Here is an 18,447-nt window from a genome sequence, read left to right as displayed (position 1 = left end):
GAGTTTAGACAAAGCCAAAGACCAAGACAAAGTTTCTTGGGTTGAGATGAGTGGAACTTAATTGACAGGTCAAAGACTAGAGACATGCTCCATGTTAAAAGGATGGGATAAGTGAAATAAAGAGTTGAACAGGATCAATTGAATCAAGTCCATTTCAAACCCAGTCAATTGCAGTCTGGGATTTTGAATTAAAATGGAATTGACCCCGACTGTGAGTCACTTTATATTCACAACAGTATGTGAGTGGTTGGTCACCTCTTGGGCTTGTTGGTGACGTGGTAGCCCGGCTTGCACTTGTACTTGCAAAGGGAGCCCACTTTGAGGCCCGTGTCGTTGCAGCGCTTGGTCTGCAGCATGGCGTTGGGCACGTGGGGTGGGGCTGGACAGCGCAGCTCACACAGTGCCTCAGGGAATGACCACAGACCATCCTCCAGACACGTCAGAGTGTTGTTAGAACCTGGGGGAAGAGGGGGGTGGGAGAAGGGGAAATGGGAGGGAGAGGTATTGAGGTAGGAGGAGATGTAAACAGGGTAGAGATGGAAGGAGAGAAAGGGGGAGATGGGTGGGAGATTGGAGAGACAAATAGTTGAACAAAGCAAATAATATAAAAGGGATATAAAAGATATCCCATGAATCTGCCAGCCAAGAACAGTACTGTAGAACACATTAGCTGTTCTGAATTCATTTCACACAGCCAAAACCCAAACCACTCACCTACGAGCTGAGCAGGCTCCCTGCATTGGAAGGTGCTCCTCCTGCCATAGGTAGTTCCCTCAGGGAAGTTAAAGTTGGCTGGGTGGACGTGGTACTTGTCTGGTAGACCACAGTCTACGGGCTCACACGACACCTGTTTATTCCACTTTCCATCTGCACAGGTGATGGTCACTGTTGAGTCGGACTGGAGTGAGGGGACACATTAGAACAACTGTGAAAATTGGGACAAGACACACATGGATGCAGCTGACATATACACACATACACAAGAATGCAAATACACACAAGTACGCACGAACATACACACACACACACACACACACACATACACACACAACCCCACCCAGTACGATACATGCCGCACACTCACACAGACAAACAAGACGACACACAAACACAGTATGTCCGTCAATTTAGCGTTTGCTCAACAAGTCATTGTAACACGACAGAGCCAAGCAGGTCTTAAATGTCACTGACTTAACTGACTGGGATTTGTCAGCAGCTCAGGTAACTGATAATGAGAACCCAGACAACAGCTGACATCCAACTACTGTATAATCATCCTAATGCAAACCACATTTAGACCGGGGGAGGGGACACTTTCCACCAGAGCCAGTACACAGGGGATTATCCCCAACTCCACATGGGCAGGATGGATTCATGGCCTGTTTTGATCCCAACACAGCATTGTGTGGTCTGAATACCAACTACGGAGAAATGTTGGCACCTTTCGCATCAGCGAACACTGTTATTCAGAAGAGCCGCTGGACTGAGACAACATCCGGACAGAAACAGGCAGACGCACCAGCGCACGCATGCACACCCACGCACACACACACACACACACACCAATGAGGGTTTGAACCTTTAAAGCCAATTATTTCAGAAACTTTATAATTCTAAGGTCATGCGGTCTGTTGTTCATAAAAAAATGACAATAAGCTGGAGTTGTTCAGTTTACAGCCGATACTTAGCAGCAGCAGTGAATTAAGGACACAATAAGACTTCAGGCATTCCTGCTGTAAATAAGGGGTCATTTTTGGACCACAGTTTAGTAATGATTTCAAAGAGACACGGCCTTTTAAGCAGTAACACTTTGTGTTTAATTAACATTTTATAACACAAGAAAATGGTTTAAATGGTCCAAAATACATTTTTGTATGTTTGCCACATATTCATTCAACGTGTGGTTTTTCTGTGATATTCAGAGACTGAGAAGTTGGCGATTGAGCTGATCTGACATACCGGTATGACCTAAAATGTCCACCGATATGGGTGATATAGGTGAAATGGGCACTGGTGCCTTCATACTTTTAGCTCTAACAGTGGAAAGGCTATGGGCTATCAACTCAGTTCCAATTGTATCTGAAAGATGAGACTATCAACTTGGTATAGAGACATTGACTGGAAGCTAAATATGTATTTCCATGTTTGAGTTATAGTGGCTGCCATGCCCCCCAGGGGCAAAATCTGGGTTGGCTCCATATTTATATTTTTTCAGGGTACAAACATCTACCTCTGTGCCAAATGTGGTGCTTTTATCACAAACTGCACTACTGAGTCAACATTTTCAGCTAAGCCACTCCTAACATTCAGAAGGATCAACATTTAACCCTAACTCCTAATATTTCAGAATGACCAACATTTTAAAGGGGTCAACATCCTAAAAGGGTTATTTGGCTGTCCCCATAGGAGTACCATTTAAATAAACCTTTTAGGTTACAGAGGGTTCTACATGGAACCAAAACAGGTTCTACCTGGATCTAAAAGGGTTCTGCTATGGGGACAATAGAAGAACCCTTTGGAACCCTTTTTTCTAAGAGTGTAGTAACTGAACTCAGTCAGTTCCATCTTCAACATGTTGGGTTTAAAGGAACCTGGTATATGGGTTTCTTCCCCTTTAATTACACACACTACAATTCAAAAGTTTTAGGTCACTTAGAAATGTCCTTGTTTTTGAAAGAAAAGCACCTTTTTGGCCATTAAAATAACATAAAATTTACCAGAAATACTGGAAACGGCAGATTTTTTATGGAATATCAACATAGGCTTACATTCGCCCATTATCAGCAACCATCACTCCTGTGTTCCAATAGCAGGTTGTGTAAGTTAGTCCAAGTTTAGCATTTTCAAAGGCTAATTTATCATTAGAAAACCCTTTTGCAATTATATTAGCACAGCTGAAAACTGTTGTACTCATTAAAGAAGCAATAAAACTGTCCTTCTTTAGACTAGTTGAGTATCTGGAGCATCAGCATTTGTGGGTTTGATTACAGGCTCAAAATGGCCAGAAACAAATTACTTTCTTCTGAAACTCATCAGTCTATTCTTGTTCTGAGAAATTAAGGCTACTCCATGCGAGAAATTGCCAAGAAACTGAAGATCTCGAACAACACTGTGTACTACTCGCTCCACAGAACAGAACAGTCTGAACACTTTCCGAATGCGCGGTGTACACTCATACTATGACTAAAAGCTGGTGTTGACGGGTCCAATTGTGTATCTGTGTGTGTGTGTATATGTATGTGTGTTTGTGTATGTGGGGGGATTTATGACTGTGTATGCTCAAGTGTGTATACAGTTTGTGTATGTGGAGTTTCCTTCTTTAAAATCTTTACAGCTGCCTGACTCTCCTCCAGAGTGGATTTAACAACCCCTGGCTACTGGGCCTAATTCAAGCCAGACAGACAGACAGACACACAGCTCCAACCCTCTTCATCTCAACCCACCTCACCTTACTCAGGATGACACTTCATACAGTAGAACACAATCCGTTTAGAGTTCAGCCAGGATCATACAGAACTAGGGTTGAAAAAAAATCAGGTAACTTTCCAAAAGATTGCAGCTTTTACAGAAATCCTGGATGGACAATTCCATAATTCCTGCTTCCATTCACTTCTGATTCCAGGAATATTCCAACTGGGATTTCTGGATAACCTGTGCATTTTGGGAAAGTAAGTGGATTGTTGTAACACTACACAGGACTAACTGTACTGCTGGCATCTCTGACAGGACTATGTAGCCACTCCAAGCGGATACTCCAGTGATGTTTCCTTGTTGCACTGACCCCCATCTTAATCACCATCTGCATTTCCCTACAAAACATCTGCATGTAGTCGTATCAGACAGTTGTGTACTACCTGAAAGCAATGTGCCCTTTCAGGTAAACAGTTGAGAGTGTGGTCATTTGTCTTGTTGTTCATCATGCCTTAATAGTTAGTCCAGGAGTTTTTCCTTGGCCATGTGACCTGATCAGGAAACACTACAGACCCTACTTCTAACACACAAACACACCCTCAGGTGTCAATCATCATCAGCACCCTGACCTTGTCGCCTCATAAAACACCTTGAGACTCACTCAATTTAAAGCGCTACATTTCCCAGGGTAGATCAAATCTGGACCTTTCAGTGCCACTCGCCTTGAGACATGCAGCGCGTCCACACGAAAGGCTAAAACATGTCTGCTGCTCGCTCTCGCTCTCTCACATGCACAATCCCCCCACCCCCCACCACACACACAGGCTTTCCTCGGAGACATCTGGGACACAAACGGATTGCATAATAAAACCTCAAATACACAAATAGACGTGGGGGTACAGATTGTTTTGGAGATAGCATCAGAACCACCTTGATAGTTCCCAGAACCACCTTGACACCGGTGAAGCAAGACTGTAATCGGCTAATGAAAGGAGATAGGATTGTGCTTTGCACTGCACTTTTCAACCTCATAGACTACAGGGACCAGGGGGAGGGGGGGGGGGGGGGGGAAGAGGAGAGGAACTCGTTGTACTGTCCCCAAGTATCGAAAAGGGGGGGAAGTGAGCTGAAGTTCTGTCTCTTTCTATTTCTCTCTCCCCTCTCTCTCTCCCCCCTCTCTCTCTCCCTCTCTCTCTCCCCTCTCTCTCTCCCCTCTCTCTCTCCCCTCTCTCTCTCCCCTCTCTCCTACACACTAACCCTCTCAAGGAGATCCTTCAATCCTTCATCCCGAAGCGATACCGTTGACATATTAATCAACATTATGACCTGTCAATCAAACGTAATGACGTTACAAGTGTGATAGTCAGATGGTAATGAAGTGAATCTCTCAGAGTTGACACATGCAGACAGAATCGTAGGCTGGTAGTAACATGTTTCATTGTGTAATAGACCTGAACAGCTTGTGTCCCAAATGGGCCATTTTGCATACACCAACATGCTGTTTAACTGAAATGAGCCGCATTATGCTTGTGCTGGTGCATACGCATATGGATGTAGTGTTGACATGCTAATAGAGAAACAACATACAGCCGGGTCTGGAATGATTGACACTCTTGATAAAGATGAGCATTAATGACTGTGTGAAAAATAAAAATATATAAAAAAATATATATAAAAAAAAAATATTGAGTTATATTGTATACAAAAAAAATGGGAAATTATATAATACTAATACAATTTCTCAGAGAAATGGGTTTTGTTTAACAGGTTATATTTTTCAGAAGAGGGCAGTCCATAAGTGCTGACGAAGGACATCAAGGACCTGGCTCAGCTCCGTTATCCTCGCATGGTGAGGTACTGAAAACAGGGCTGTCAATCATTTTCAACCCTACCGTAACATTTTTTTTTTTTTTACAAATTAAACTTTTTTTTTTTGGAGCTTACAATATAGCTCAGTATTTAAATGATCTATTTTATACAGTCTTTTCATGTCTATCAAGGGTGTCAATAGTTTCAGACCCCAAAAACACATCATACACACAAACAGAGAGCCATATGGATATGTAGAGTATAAATCTGATTACGCATACACACACACTTGCATACACGCCTGCGCATGTGTGTACAGTAAGCTCCCCCCCCCCGCCAGTCAGATCCTCCACCATAACCACTTCCACATGTGCATCCTCACCAACATAAAACCAGTTGAGGTGGTGCTCCATTACGTTAATAGCTAGAGCAAACAGGAGGGAGTGCCCCGGTACATCATTCATTGAATCATTCTATACAGCTCACTCAAACTCTCTCATTTCTCGCACTCTCTTCCTCTTTCCCTGTCTTCTTGCGGTCTCTCACTCTTTTTTTGTGTTCCCTCTCTCTCTCTCTTTCGCTCCCTCTCATTTAGCTCATGGATCATTCCTCTGGCTTCACGTACGAACACAACCTAAAACCACAGATTTTCACTTTCTCTCTCTGTCTCTTTTCCCATACCTTCTGTCTCCTTCCCTCACCTTCTGTCTCTGTCTCTTTCTCCCCACCTTCTCTCTCTGTCTCTATTCCCCCCACCCTCTCTCTCTGTCTCTTTCTCCCCCAACCTCTCTCTCTGTCTCTTTCTCCTCCACCCTCTCTCTCTGTCTCTTTCTCCCCCAACCTCTCTCTCTGTCTCTCTCCCCCCACCCTCTGTCTCTTTCCTCCCCACCCTCTGTCTCCCCCCCCCCCCACCCTCTGTCTCTTCCTCCCCACCCTCTGTCTCTTCCTCCCCAACCCCTGTCTCTTCCTCCCCACCCTCTGTCTCCTTCCCACCCAACCTCCATCAATTCCCCACCACCCTCTCTCTCTCTGTCTCTTTCCTCCCCACCCTCTGTCTCTTTCCTCCCCACCATCTGTCTCTTTCCTCCCCACCCTCTGTCTCTTTCCTCCCCACCCTCTGTCTCTTTCCTCCCCACCCTCTGTCTCTTTCCTCCCCACCCTCTGTATCTTTCCTCCCCACCCTCTGTCTCTTTCCCCCCCACCCTCTGTCTCTTTCCCCCCCACCCTCTGTCTCTTTCCTCCCCACCCTCTGTCTCTTCCTCCCCACCCTCTGTCTCTTTCCCCCACACCCTCTGTCTCTTTCCTCCCCACCCTCTGTCTCTTTCCTCCCCACCCTCTGTCTCTTTCCTCCCCACCCTCTGTCTCTTTCCTCCCCACCCTCTGTCTCTTTCCTCCCCACCCTCTGTCTCTTTCCCCCCCACCCTCTGTCTCTTTCCTCCCCACCCTCTGTCTCTTCCTCCCCACCCTCTGTCTCTTTCCCCCACACCCTCTGTCTCTTTCCTCCCCACCCTCTGTCTCTTTCCTCCCCACCCTCTGTCTCTTTCCTCCCCACCCTCTGTCTCTTCCCCCCCACCCTCTGTCTCTTCCCCCCCACCCTCTGTCTCTTCCCCCCCACCCTCTGTCTCTCCCCCCCCACCCTCTGTCTCTTCCCCCCCACCCGCTGTCTCTTTCCTCCCCACCCTCTGTCTCTTTCCCCCCACCCTCTGTCTCTTTCCCCCCCCACCCTCTCTCTCTGTCTCTTCCCCTCCCACCCTCTCTCTCTGTCTCTTCCCCCCCCCACCCTCTCTCTCTGTCTCTTCCCCTCCCACCCTCTCTCTCTGTCCCCCCCCCACCCTCTTTCTCTGTCTCTTCCCCCCACCCTCTCTCTGTCACTTTCCCCCCACCCTCTCTGTCTCTTTCTCCCCACCCTCTCTGTCTCTTTCTCCCACCCTCTCTCTCTCTGTCTCTTTCCCCCCTACCCTCTCTCTCTGTCTCTTTCCCACCCACCCTCTCTCTCTGTCTCTTTCTTTCTATTTGGTGTTTTACACTGTGCACGGAGGATATTCTTTTGCAGAATTCTGCATGCAGAGTCTCAATTTGGTGATTGTCCCATTTTCTGAAGTCTAGGTCGGTGAGACCTCACTACCATAAAGGGCAATGGGCTCTATGACTGATTCAAGTATTTTTAGCCAGATCCTAATTGGTATGTTGAATTTTATGTTCCTTTTGCCTTGTCTCTCAGATCGTTCACAGCTTTGTGGAAGTTACCTGTGGCCAAGGTATGTTTAGTTTTTTGTGTGCTCTAGGGCAATGGTGTCTAGATGGAATTTGTATTTGTGGTCCTGGCGACTGGACCTTTTTTGGAACACCATTATTTTAGTCGTACTGAGATTTACTGTCAGGGCCCAGGTCTGGCAGAATCTGCGCAGAAGATCTAGGTGCTGCTGTAGGCCCTCCTTGGTTGGGGACAGAAGCACCAGATCATCAGCAAAGAGTAGACATTTGACTTCAGATTCTAGCAGGGTCTCTCTCTCTCTCCCTCAGGGGTTTAATTAGCATGGGAAACAAATTATTACATTACCAAAATTAGCGAAAAAGATCCAAAACAAAAGTGAAATAAACAAAAAATTAACAGCAAACGTTACATTCACAAAAGTTCCAAAAGAATACAGACATTTAAAATGTCATATTATGTATGTATACAGTGCTGTAACAATGTGCAAATAGTTCATGTACAAAAGGGAAAATAAATAAACATCTCCCTCTCTGTCTCCGTGTGTGTGTGTTTTAGGGAGCATTAAATGATTAGCTTGCAGGTCTGTTAACAGAGCCTGGGAGAGGGATAAAGTGTTGGTGCTGTTGTCTTTACAGGCCCTCTGTGGGAGTGAATGGGTTTACTGTGTGGCTGTGAACTAACTAAGAGCCCTCTGTGGGAGTGAATGGGTTTACTGTGTGGCTGTGAACTAACTAAGAGCCCTCTGTGGGAGTGAATGGGTTTACTGTGTGACTGGGAACTAACTAACTAAGAGCCCTCTGTGGGAGTGAAAGGGTTTACTGTGTGACTGTGGACTAACTAACTGTAAGCCCTCTGTGGGAGTGAAAGGGTTTACTAGGTATGTAAGCCCTCTGTGGGAGTGAATGGGTTGACTGTGTGGCTGTGAACTAACTAAGAGCCCTCTGTGTGAGTGAATGGGTTTACTGTGTGACTGTGAACTAACTAAGAGCCCTCTGTGTGATTGAATGGGTTTACTGTGTGACTGTGAACTAACTAATAGCCCTCTGTGGGAGTGAATGGGTTTACTGTGTGACTGTGAACTAACTAATAGCCCTCTGTGGGAGTGAATGGGTTTACTGTGTGACTGTGAACTAATTAAGAGCCCTCTGTGTGAGTGAATGGGTTTACTGTGTGAATGTGAAGTAAATAACTATGAGCTCTCTGTGGGAGTGAATTAGTTTTCTGTGTGACTGTGAACTAACTAACTATAAGCCCTCTGTGGTAGTGAATGGGTTGACTGTGTGGCTGTGAACTAACTAAGAGCCCTCTGTGGGAGTGAATGGGTTTACTGTGTGACTGTGAACTAACTAAGAGCCCTCTGTGGGAGTGAATGGGTTGACTGTGTGACTGTGAACTAACTAAGAGCCCTATGTGGGAGTGAATGGATTTACTGTGTGTCTGTGAACTAACTAAAAGCCCTCTGTGTGAGTGAATGGGTTCACTGTGTGACTTTGAACCACGTAACTAATAGCCCTCTGTGGGAGTGAATGGGTTTATGGTGTGACTGTGAACTAACTAAGAGCCCTCTGTGGGAGTGAATGTGTTTATTTTGTGATTGTGAACTAACTAAGAGCCCTCTGTGGGAGTGAATGGGTTTACTGTGTGACTGAACTAACTAAGAGCCCTCTGTGGGAGTGAATGGGTTTACTGTGTGGCTGTGTACTGAGTAAGAGCCCTCTGTGGGAGTGAATGGGTTTACTGTGTGACTGTGAACTAACTAATAGCCCTCTGTGTTAGTGAATGGGTTTACTGTGTGGCTGTGAACTAACTAACTAAGAGCCCTCTGTGGGAATAAATGGATTGACTGTGTGGCTGTGAACTAACGAAGAGCCCTCTGTGGGAGTGAATGGGTTTACTGCGTGACTGTGAACTAACTAATAGCCCTCTGTGGGAGTGAATGGGGTTACTGTATGAATTTGAACAAACTAAGAGCCCTCTGTGGGAGTGAATGGGTTTACTGTGTGACTGTGAACTAACTAAGAGCCCTCTGTGGGAGTGAATGGGTTTACTGTGTGACTGTGAACTAACTAACTGAGAGCCCCCTGTGGGAGTGAATGGGGTGACTCTGTGGCTGTGAACTAACTAATAGCCCTCTGTGGGAGTGAATGGGGTTACTGTGTGACTGTGAACTAACTAACTGAGAGCCCCCTGTGGGAGTGAATGGGTTGACTCTGTGGCTGTGAACTAACTAATAGCCCTCTGTGGGAGTGAATGGGTTTACGGTGTGACTGTGAACTAACTAACTAAAATCCCTATGTGGGAGTGAATGGGTTTACTGTGTAACTGTGAACTAACTAACTATGAGCCCTCTGCGGGAGTGAATGGGTTTACTGTGTGACTGTGAACTAACTAAGAGCCCTCTGTGGGAGTGAATGGGTTTACTGTGTGACAGTGAACTAACTAAGAGCCCACTGTGTGAGTGAATGGGTTCACTGTGTGACTTTGAACTACGTAACTAATAGCCCTCTGTGGGAGTGAATGGGTTTATTGTGTGACTGTGAACTAACTAAGAGCCCTCTGTGGGAGTGAATGTGTTTATTTTGTGATTGTGAACTAACTAAGAGCCCTCTGTGGGAGTGAATGGGTTTACTGTGTGACTGTGAACTAACTAAGAGCCCTCTGTGGGAGTGAATGGGTTTACTGTGTGTCTGTGTACTGACTCAGAGCACTCTGTGGGAGTGAATGGGTTTACTGTGTGACTGTGAACTAACTAATAGCCCTCTGTGTGAGTGAATGGGTTTACTGCGTGACTGTGAACTAACTAAAAGCCCTCTGTGTGAGTGAATGGGTTGACTGTGTGGCTGTGAACTAACTAACTAAGAGCCCTCTGTGGGAATAAATGGATTGACTGTGTGGATATGAACTAACGAAGAGCCCTCTGTGGGAGTGAATGGGTTTACTGTGTGACTGTGAACTAACTAATAGCCCTCTGTGGGAGTGAATGGGTTTACTGTTTGAATTTGAACAAACTAAGAGCCCTCTGTGGGAGTGAATGGGTTTACTGTGTGACTGTGAACTAACTAACTGAGAGCCCCCTGTGGGAGTGAATGGGTTGACTCTGTGGCTGTGAACTAACTAATAGCCCTCTGTGGGAGTGAATGGGGTTACTGTGTGACTGTGAACTAACTAACTGAGAGCCCCCTGTGGGAGTGAATGGGTTGACTCTGTGGCTGTGAACTAACTAATAGCCCTCTGTGGGAGTGAATGGGTTTACTGTGTGACTGTGAACTAACTAACTAAAATCCCTATGTGGGAGTGAATGGGTTTACTGTGTAACTGTGAACTAACTAACTATGAGCCCTCTGCGGGAGTGAATGGGTTTACTGTGTGACTGTGAACTAACTAAGAGCCCTCTGTGAGAGTGAATGGGTTTACTGTGTAACTGTAAACTAACTAAGAGCCCTCTGTGGGAGTGAATGGGTTTACTGTGTGACTGTGAACTAACTAAGAGCCCTCTGTGGGAGTTAATGGGTTTACTGTGTGGCTGTGGACTAACTAAGAGCCCTCTGTGGGAGTGAATGGGTTGACTGTGAACTAACTAAGAGCCCTCTGTGGGAGTGAATGGGTTTACTGTGTAACTGTGAACTAACTAAAAGCCCTCTGTGGGAGTAAATGCGGTTACTGTGTGACTGGGAACTAACTAACTATGACCCCTCTGTGGGAGTGAATGGGTTTACTGTGTGACTGTGAACTAACTAAGAGCCCTCTGTGGGAGTGAATGGGTTTACTATGTGACTGTGAACTAACTAAGAGCCCTATGTGGGAGTGAATGGGTTTACTGTGTGGCTGTGAACTAACTAAGAGCCCTCTGTGGGAGTGAATGGGTTTACCCTGTGACTGTGAACTAACTAAGAGCCCTCTGTGGGAGTGAATGGGTTTACTGTGTGATTGAACTAACTAAGAGCCCTCTGTGGGAGTGAATGGGTTTACTGTGTGACTGTGAACTAACTAACTATGACCCCTCCATGGGAGTGAATGGGTTTATTGTGTGACTGTGAACTAACTAAGAGCCCTCTGTGGGAGTGAATGGGTTTACTGTGTGACTGTTAACTAACTAATAGCCTTCTGTGGGAGTGAATGGGTTTACTGTGTGGCTGTGAACTAACTAAGAGCCCTCTGTGGGAGTGAAAGGGTTTACTGTGTGACTGAACTAACTAAGAGCCCTCTGTGGGAGTGAATGGGTTTACTGTGTGACTGTGAACTAACTAAGAGCCCTCTGTGGGAGTGAATGGTTTGACTGTGAACTAACTAAGAGCCCTCTGTGTGAGGGAATGGGTTTACTGTGTAACTGTGAACTAACTATGACCCCTCCATGGGAGTGAATGGGTTTACTGTGTGACTGTGAACTAACTAACAATGACCCCTCTGAGGAAATGAATGGGTTTACTGTGTGACTGTGAACTAACTAATAGCCCTATGTGGGAGTGAATGGGTTTACTGTGTGACTGTGAACTAACTAATAGCCCTATGTGGGAGTGAATGGGTTAACTGTGTGACTGTGAACTAACTAACTATGAGCCCTCTGTGGGAGTGAATGGGTTTACTGTGTGGCTGTGAACTAACTAACTATGAGCCCTATGTGAGAGTGAATGGGTTGACTGTGAACTAACTAAGAGCCCTCTGTGTGAGTGAATGGGTTTACTGTGTGACTGTGAACTAACTAACTATGAGCCCTCTGTGGGAGTGAATGGGTTGACTGTGTGGCTGTGAACTAACTCAGAGCCCTCTGTGAGAGTGAATGGGTTGACTGTGTGGATGTGAACTAACTAAGAGCCCTCTGTGGGAGTGAATGGGTTTACAGTGTGACTGTGAACTAACTAAGAGCCCTCTGTGGGAGTGAATGAGTTGACTGTGTGCCTGTGAACTAACTTGTTTGTTTGTGGTGGTTTGTGTGTCTGCATGCTTCTGTCTTTTTGTGGTTTGTGTGCCAATGTCTGTCCTCCTCATCTGTTGAGTGTCTGGTGTGTGGGGGTTGATACTACATGAAGTGGATGCTGAGACGTCTTCGTTACCAGAAAGCTCTTTCTCCAGTAATGTGATAAATGTTAGCAAGTATGTCATAGGGTAACTTTTTTCTTGCCCGCTACACAGTGTCGTAATGAAAAGTAGCTGCAGTGTACTTCATCTCAGCAAACACCACATACATATTCATTAAATTACACACACATACAGACGTTAGAAAGACATGGAGGGTCTGCACAGTGCTGTGTCTAGTTGTTGTATCTGTGCTCCGTGAGCATGACTTCACTGTATGAGTGGGGAGGGGGGGAATGAAGGAGGGAGCGAGGGGGGAGGCAGGCAGGCAGGCGGAGAGGGAGGGAGGGATGGAGGAAGGGGGCCGCAGTGAGCAGAGAGTACCTAGTGATGTCATCGTCCCAGTGGAGCAGAAACACATAGCCATTGTTGCAGGTGATGGTGCAGCGCAGAAAGACTAAACATATATAGTGTGTGCCTGTGTGATCTGTGTGTGTGTGTGTGTGTGTGTGTGTGTGTGTGTGTGTGTGTGTGTGTGTGTGTGTGTGTGTGTGTGTGTGTGTGTGTGTGTGCATAAAGCAGGGAGAAGGAAGGAAGGAGGAGGCGTCTAGCTAGCTACCTGGGCTTGACATGATGTCATCCTCCCAGTGGGTTTACACTGCCAAGCTGCTGTTGCAGGTGAAGAATATGGCTAGTGTGTGTGTGTGTGTGTGTGTGTGTGTGTGTGTGTGTGTGTGTGTGTGTATACCTGGGTCTTGATGATGTCATCGTCTCTGTGGACCTGCAGGACGTAGCCAGAGTTACAGGTGATGGTGCAGCGAGCTCCGTTGAAGAAGCCCAGACTGCTGCACTTGAGCTCTGCATTGCGGATCAGCGGCTCCTGGCAGTTGATGGCCTCACATGAGTAATGGACACAACTAGAGAAGGAGGGGTACACACAAACACATGGGTGAATTATTTAGTACCAGTATAATCATAAACATAGTAGCTAAATATATACTGCCCATATGGGGTATGTTGTACAGTATCTATGATACAACTGGAGCAGGGAAGAACATACAAAGAAGAAACAACATCATAGTGTAGCTACATCCACAGCCAGACACAGCCAACTTAAATTCACAGTGGGTAGAACACCCATACAGTACAATATAAAGTACAAACACACACACACACACACTGTCTCAACCACAGCCACACTGTCTCAACACAACCACACTGTCTCAACTCACATACAACTACACTGTCTCAACACACACACAACCACACTGTCTCAACACAACCACACTGTCTCAACTCACATACAACTACACTGTCTCAACACACACACAACTACACTGTCTCAACTCACACACAACCACAATGTCTCAACAAACACACAACCACAACCACCCTGTCTCAACACAACCACACTGTCTCAACACAACCACACTGTCTCAACACAACCACACTGTCTCAACACAACCACACTGTCTCAACACAACCACACTGTCTCAACACAAACACAATATCAACACAACCACAACCACACTGTCTCAACACAAGCACACTGTCTCAACACAACCACAACCACACAGTCTCAACACAACCCCACCATCTCAACACAACCACAACCACACAGTCTCAACACAACCACACTGTCTCAACACAACCACACTGTCTCAACACAACCACAACCACACAGTCTCAACACAACCACACTGTCTCAACTCACACACAACCACACTGTCTCAACACAACCACAACCACATTGTTTCAACACAACCACAACCACACAGTCTCAACACAACCACACAGTCTCAACACAACCACACTGTCTCAACTCACACAACCACACTGTCTCAACACACAGCCACACTGTCTCAACACACAACCACAAACACACTGTCTCAACTCACACAACCACACTGTCACAACACAACTACACTGTCTCAACACACAACCACACTGTCTCAACACACAACCACACTGTCTCAACACACACACACACACAACCACAATGTATCAACAAAACAACAATCACACTGTCTCAGCACACAACCACACTGTCTCAACACAACCACACTGTCTCAACACAACCACACTGTCTCAACACAACCACACTGTCTCAACACAACCACACTGTCTCAACACAACCACACTGTCTCAACACAACCACACTGTCTCAACACAACCACACTGTCTCAACAACCACAACCACACTGGCTCATCAACCACAACCACACTGTCTCAACACACACACAACCACACTGTCTCAACACACACACAACCACACTGCCTCAACACAACCACAACCACACTGTCTCAACAACCACAACCACACTGTATCAACAACACTGTCTCAAAACACACACTGCCATACTGCATTCACCTGGCTGCCCTAGAAGTGGAACCATGGGAGCGTCCCAATTGGCACCCTATTCCCTATATAGTGCACTATATTTGACCAGGGCCCAAAGGGTAGCCATAGGACTCTAGTCCAAGGTAGTGGTATATATAGGGATTAGGGTTCCATTTGGGACCCAACCAGTGAATCAATGCCCACAGAACATCATCCCTGACGTCATCCAGTACAGTATGTTTTCATTATAGCATGGAGAACACACAGCTATCTATAGAATGTGCTATATCTCCTCTTTACATGAGATACACCATGTTAAACAGATTGAAGCTACCAGAACCAGCAACACAAATGGATATGTGAATGTCTTGAGTCAGCACACTACAGTATAGGGCTGCTGTAAGATTCTCTGGGGCTAGCTGCTCCACTCAGACTGGGTTGAGGTTTGGTGGAGTAGCTACTAGTTATCAACAAGGTGTACTGTAGCCCTGGGTAGGCTAGATAGTTACATTCCTTGTAGCTGTGTATCAGTATTTGAAAGCCCACAAGACACAAACACACACATTGTGAAAAAAAAGCTGAATTAATCAATCTAGAAATGTTTCACATATGGTCAGAGCGAATAAGTAGGCATGCTTTTCAGTCTGTGCATAAAGATTGTGTGTGTCTCTGTGTCTGTCTACACACACACACACACACACACACACGTGGGAGTGTGGTTAATTAATTAAGAGAAGTGGGATTTTGTGAGCAGACTACAATGACAGAGTCTGGCCAAGCACTACGTTGGTAGCAGTCAGAGGACTTTAATGTTCTGAGGAATGCCGGGACCCTCAAGGCTGTCTTTAACAACAGTTTGCCTGTTGTATTCCCTATACAGCACACTAATGTTGACCAGTACTGTTCTATGTAGGGAATAGGGTGCCTCTCTCTCTCTCTCTCTGTCTGTCTCTCTATCTCTGTCTCTATCTCCCTCTCTATCTCTCTCTCTCTCTCTCTCTCTCTCTCAAAATGTTTTGGTCTCTCTATATTTTGGTCTCTCTATATTTTTCTGCATATTTCTCTGCATCATATATCTCTGCGCACCTGATCTCTCTAGTGGGCGGCAGGTAGTTTACAGGTTAAGTGTTGGGCCAGTAAAGAATAATATGCTGATGTGCCCTTGAGCAAGGCACTTAACCCTTATTGCTCCTGTCAGTCACCCTGGATAAGAGCATCTGCTAAAATGTAAATGTAGTGCTTTTCTCCCTCTCTTCCCCTCTTTCTCTCTCCTTCCACCTCAATAACATACTCCGAAATCCTAACATGAACCTCTAAACCTATAGAGAGAAGGCAGAGCAAACACAAACCGATACTCACAACAAAACCAAACTCCCTGCTTGAGCTAGTGTTTACATTTTAGGATCCTTAGCTAAGCAGGTGGAAAGAAACAGGCTTTATAGACAGCTTAACATTGAGTTGTTTTCATGCCACTTTACATTACATGAACCATAAGGTACTGTATGTATTAAGCTATAGGTGTGGTTTCAACTCCGTCTCCTGGATAATTTTTTAAACACTTGAAAAATGATCAATAGTCTGAAGACTACTAGAAGGGGCTATGACGAGTGTCCCATCACTCAAAATCTGAACCTTCACTGGAGACGAGGACAAATGTAGAGAAAGACTCTAGAGCCTCCACACTTACAGTCCAATAATCTGCCATTACCCCTCAAATCTTCATATTTGAAAGAAGGGATGACGAAGGGAAGAAAGAGAGAGAAGGGAAAAAAACAAGTGTGGAACATAAAACCGGGACACGTTAATAGCTTGTGTTGTTAACAACTTAGGGAATAAGGGACTTTTTTGTTTTGTAGAGGTAGAATTATTACGGGAAATAGGCTGTTTGGCTGGAGAGAGAGAGGAGGAAAGGGGGGAAGAGAGCATAGAGAGGGGGATAAGTAGAGGGAGTAGGAGAAGAGGGGAGAAGAGAACATGGAGGAGAAGAGGTGAAAGAGGAGGAGGAAGAGGAGAGGGAAGAGGAACTAGAGGAGAAGAGGGAGAAGGCATGGAGCGAAGAGAGATGGAAGAAGAGGAATGAAGGGAAAAGGATGGAGAGGGAGGAGAAGAGAGGAGGATAGGGAATAGGATGAGGAGGAGGACAAATGAAGGTAAGGGAGTATGAGGAGTAAGAGGAGGAGAAATGCTCAAGCTTAAGACTCCCTGTACTAAATCCCTTCTAGAGGCTCAGGCGGGAGCTGTTGAAGCAAGGAGCCGCCAAATAGATCATATTTACACTTTGGATATGGCTGCCGCTGAGCACAACAAACCCCAAATATGTCAATACAAGGAGCTGTAATAGTAGGCAATTACTAATTAATAATGAATGCGTTGTTCCTCTGGGTCGGCATGGAAACTCCCACCGCCAGCCTTCCACCAAAGCTCTGCTACTGAAACAGTCAAATCCAGGCCTGCATCCCAAATGCCACCCTATTCCCTATATAGTGCACTACTTTTGACCTTGGCCCATAGTGCACTAAGTAGGGAATAGCGTGCAATTTGGGATGAACCCAGCTTTAGCGCAACCGCTCCAACAGAAGGACATGAAAAGTGCACTAGTGCATTTTTAGAGTGGTTTGACCCTTTATTCATCCCAGGTTTTGTCTCATTGAGATCAAATGTGTTTCGCAAGAGAGATATAGTTGATTGATTTAGTTTCTCGCATGTAATCTATTACAATGGTGTTAATAAACTATTGATTCAAACGTGTATGGACAAGGGAGGATTTCTTTCTTATGAAAATGTAATGAGCTCCAGGTCTGGCATGCTAGTTGGTTTTGGAGCTTGCATAGCCTACAGAGCATCCAGAATGTTTGCTAAGTAAATCTACTACATCAGAACTCAGTACTTAAATCTTCTATAGCAGGGATGGACAACTTTGATGGGGTAGGGGCCGCAAAAAAATCTGAATTTATCATGAGGGCCCGCAGTGTCAGTAATTTGACCGTGATTACTACAGGTTTAGATAGCTGGCTAGACTAACTTACCAATCTATAAAATATAGCTAACCTGGGCTAATTGAGTGACTGTCAATGATGACATAAGAGAAAAACTGCTGATGCACAACCACATTTTTAAGATTGCACCTTGTGTTTGCACCTTGTGAATTCATCCACAGGCCTACAAAAGGGGGCTGCCAGCTGCCCATCTCTGCTCTATAGGAAACCGAAGAATTGTCACCACACATATCAGCTGAATAACACCAAGTGAGTTGTTGAGTTTGACAGCTCAGTGCTATGGGTCACAGAGCCAAAGACAACTCTGAGGAGGGCAACTTGTCTTTGTTTCTGGCATCAAACAACTTCTTATCGAGAGCAGATACTTAAATCCTCCTCATCCAATTAGCTTTTCTCGTTTGCTTCACTGGCAAACAACAAAAGCCACAAATGGCCCTATTTCTCATGACAGCCCCCTGACAAATTCTGAGGACGGTGTGTGTGCACCCATGTGTGTGTGTGTGTGTGTGTGTGTGTGTGTGTGTGTGTGTGTGTTCGCGCATGCAAGCAAGCGTAGGCACAGTTATACACATGCTCATTTTTAACATTTCTCTACACGTTTACTTCTACATGCATAACAGTGACCTTTTGTGTATCTCCCCTTGCGCCTCCGAGCGCCCTCC

At 45.6% G+C, this 18,447-nt stretch overlaps 1 protein-coding gene across 3 annotated transcripts in view; it reads right to left on the bottom strand.

Moving 5' to 3' along the window:
* The window catches only part of LOC110522910 (pappalysin-1), a 112,246-nt gene that overhangs the window by 23,188 nt on the left and 70,611 nt on the right, over window positions 1-18,447 (bottom strand). For all 3 annotated transcript variants that reach the window (XM_090234495.1, XM_090234496.1, XM_090234497.1), the window contains 3 exons: window positions 13,197-13,365; window positions 715-898; window positions 256-457 (listed from right to left, as the gene is read on the bottom strand). In XM_090234495.1, coding sequence (XP_090090621.1) covers window positions 256-457; window positions 715-898; window positions 13,197-13,365 — 555 coding nt within the window. The remainder of the gene's footprint in view (window positions 1-255; window positions 458-714; window positions 899-13,196; window positions 13,366-18,447) is intronic.

The sequence above is a fragment of the Oncorhynchus mykiss genome, chromosome 5, assembly GCF_057628025.1.
Source record: "Oncorhynchus mykiss isolate SJ-2025 chromosome 5, ASM5762802v1, whole genome shotgun sequence".
Taxonomy (NCBI): Eukaryota; Metazoa; Chordata; class Actinopteri; order Salmoniformes; family Salmonidae; genus Oncorhynchus; species Oncorhynchus mykiss.
This window is presented reverse-complemented; position numbering and strand designations above follow the sequence as displayed.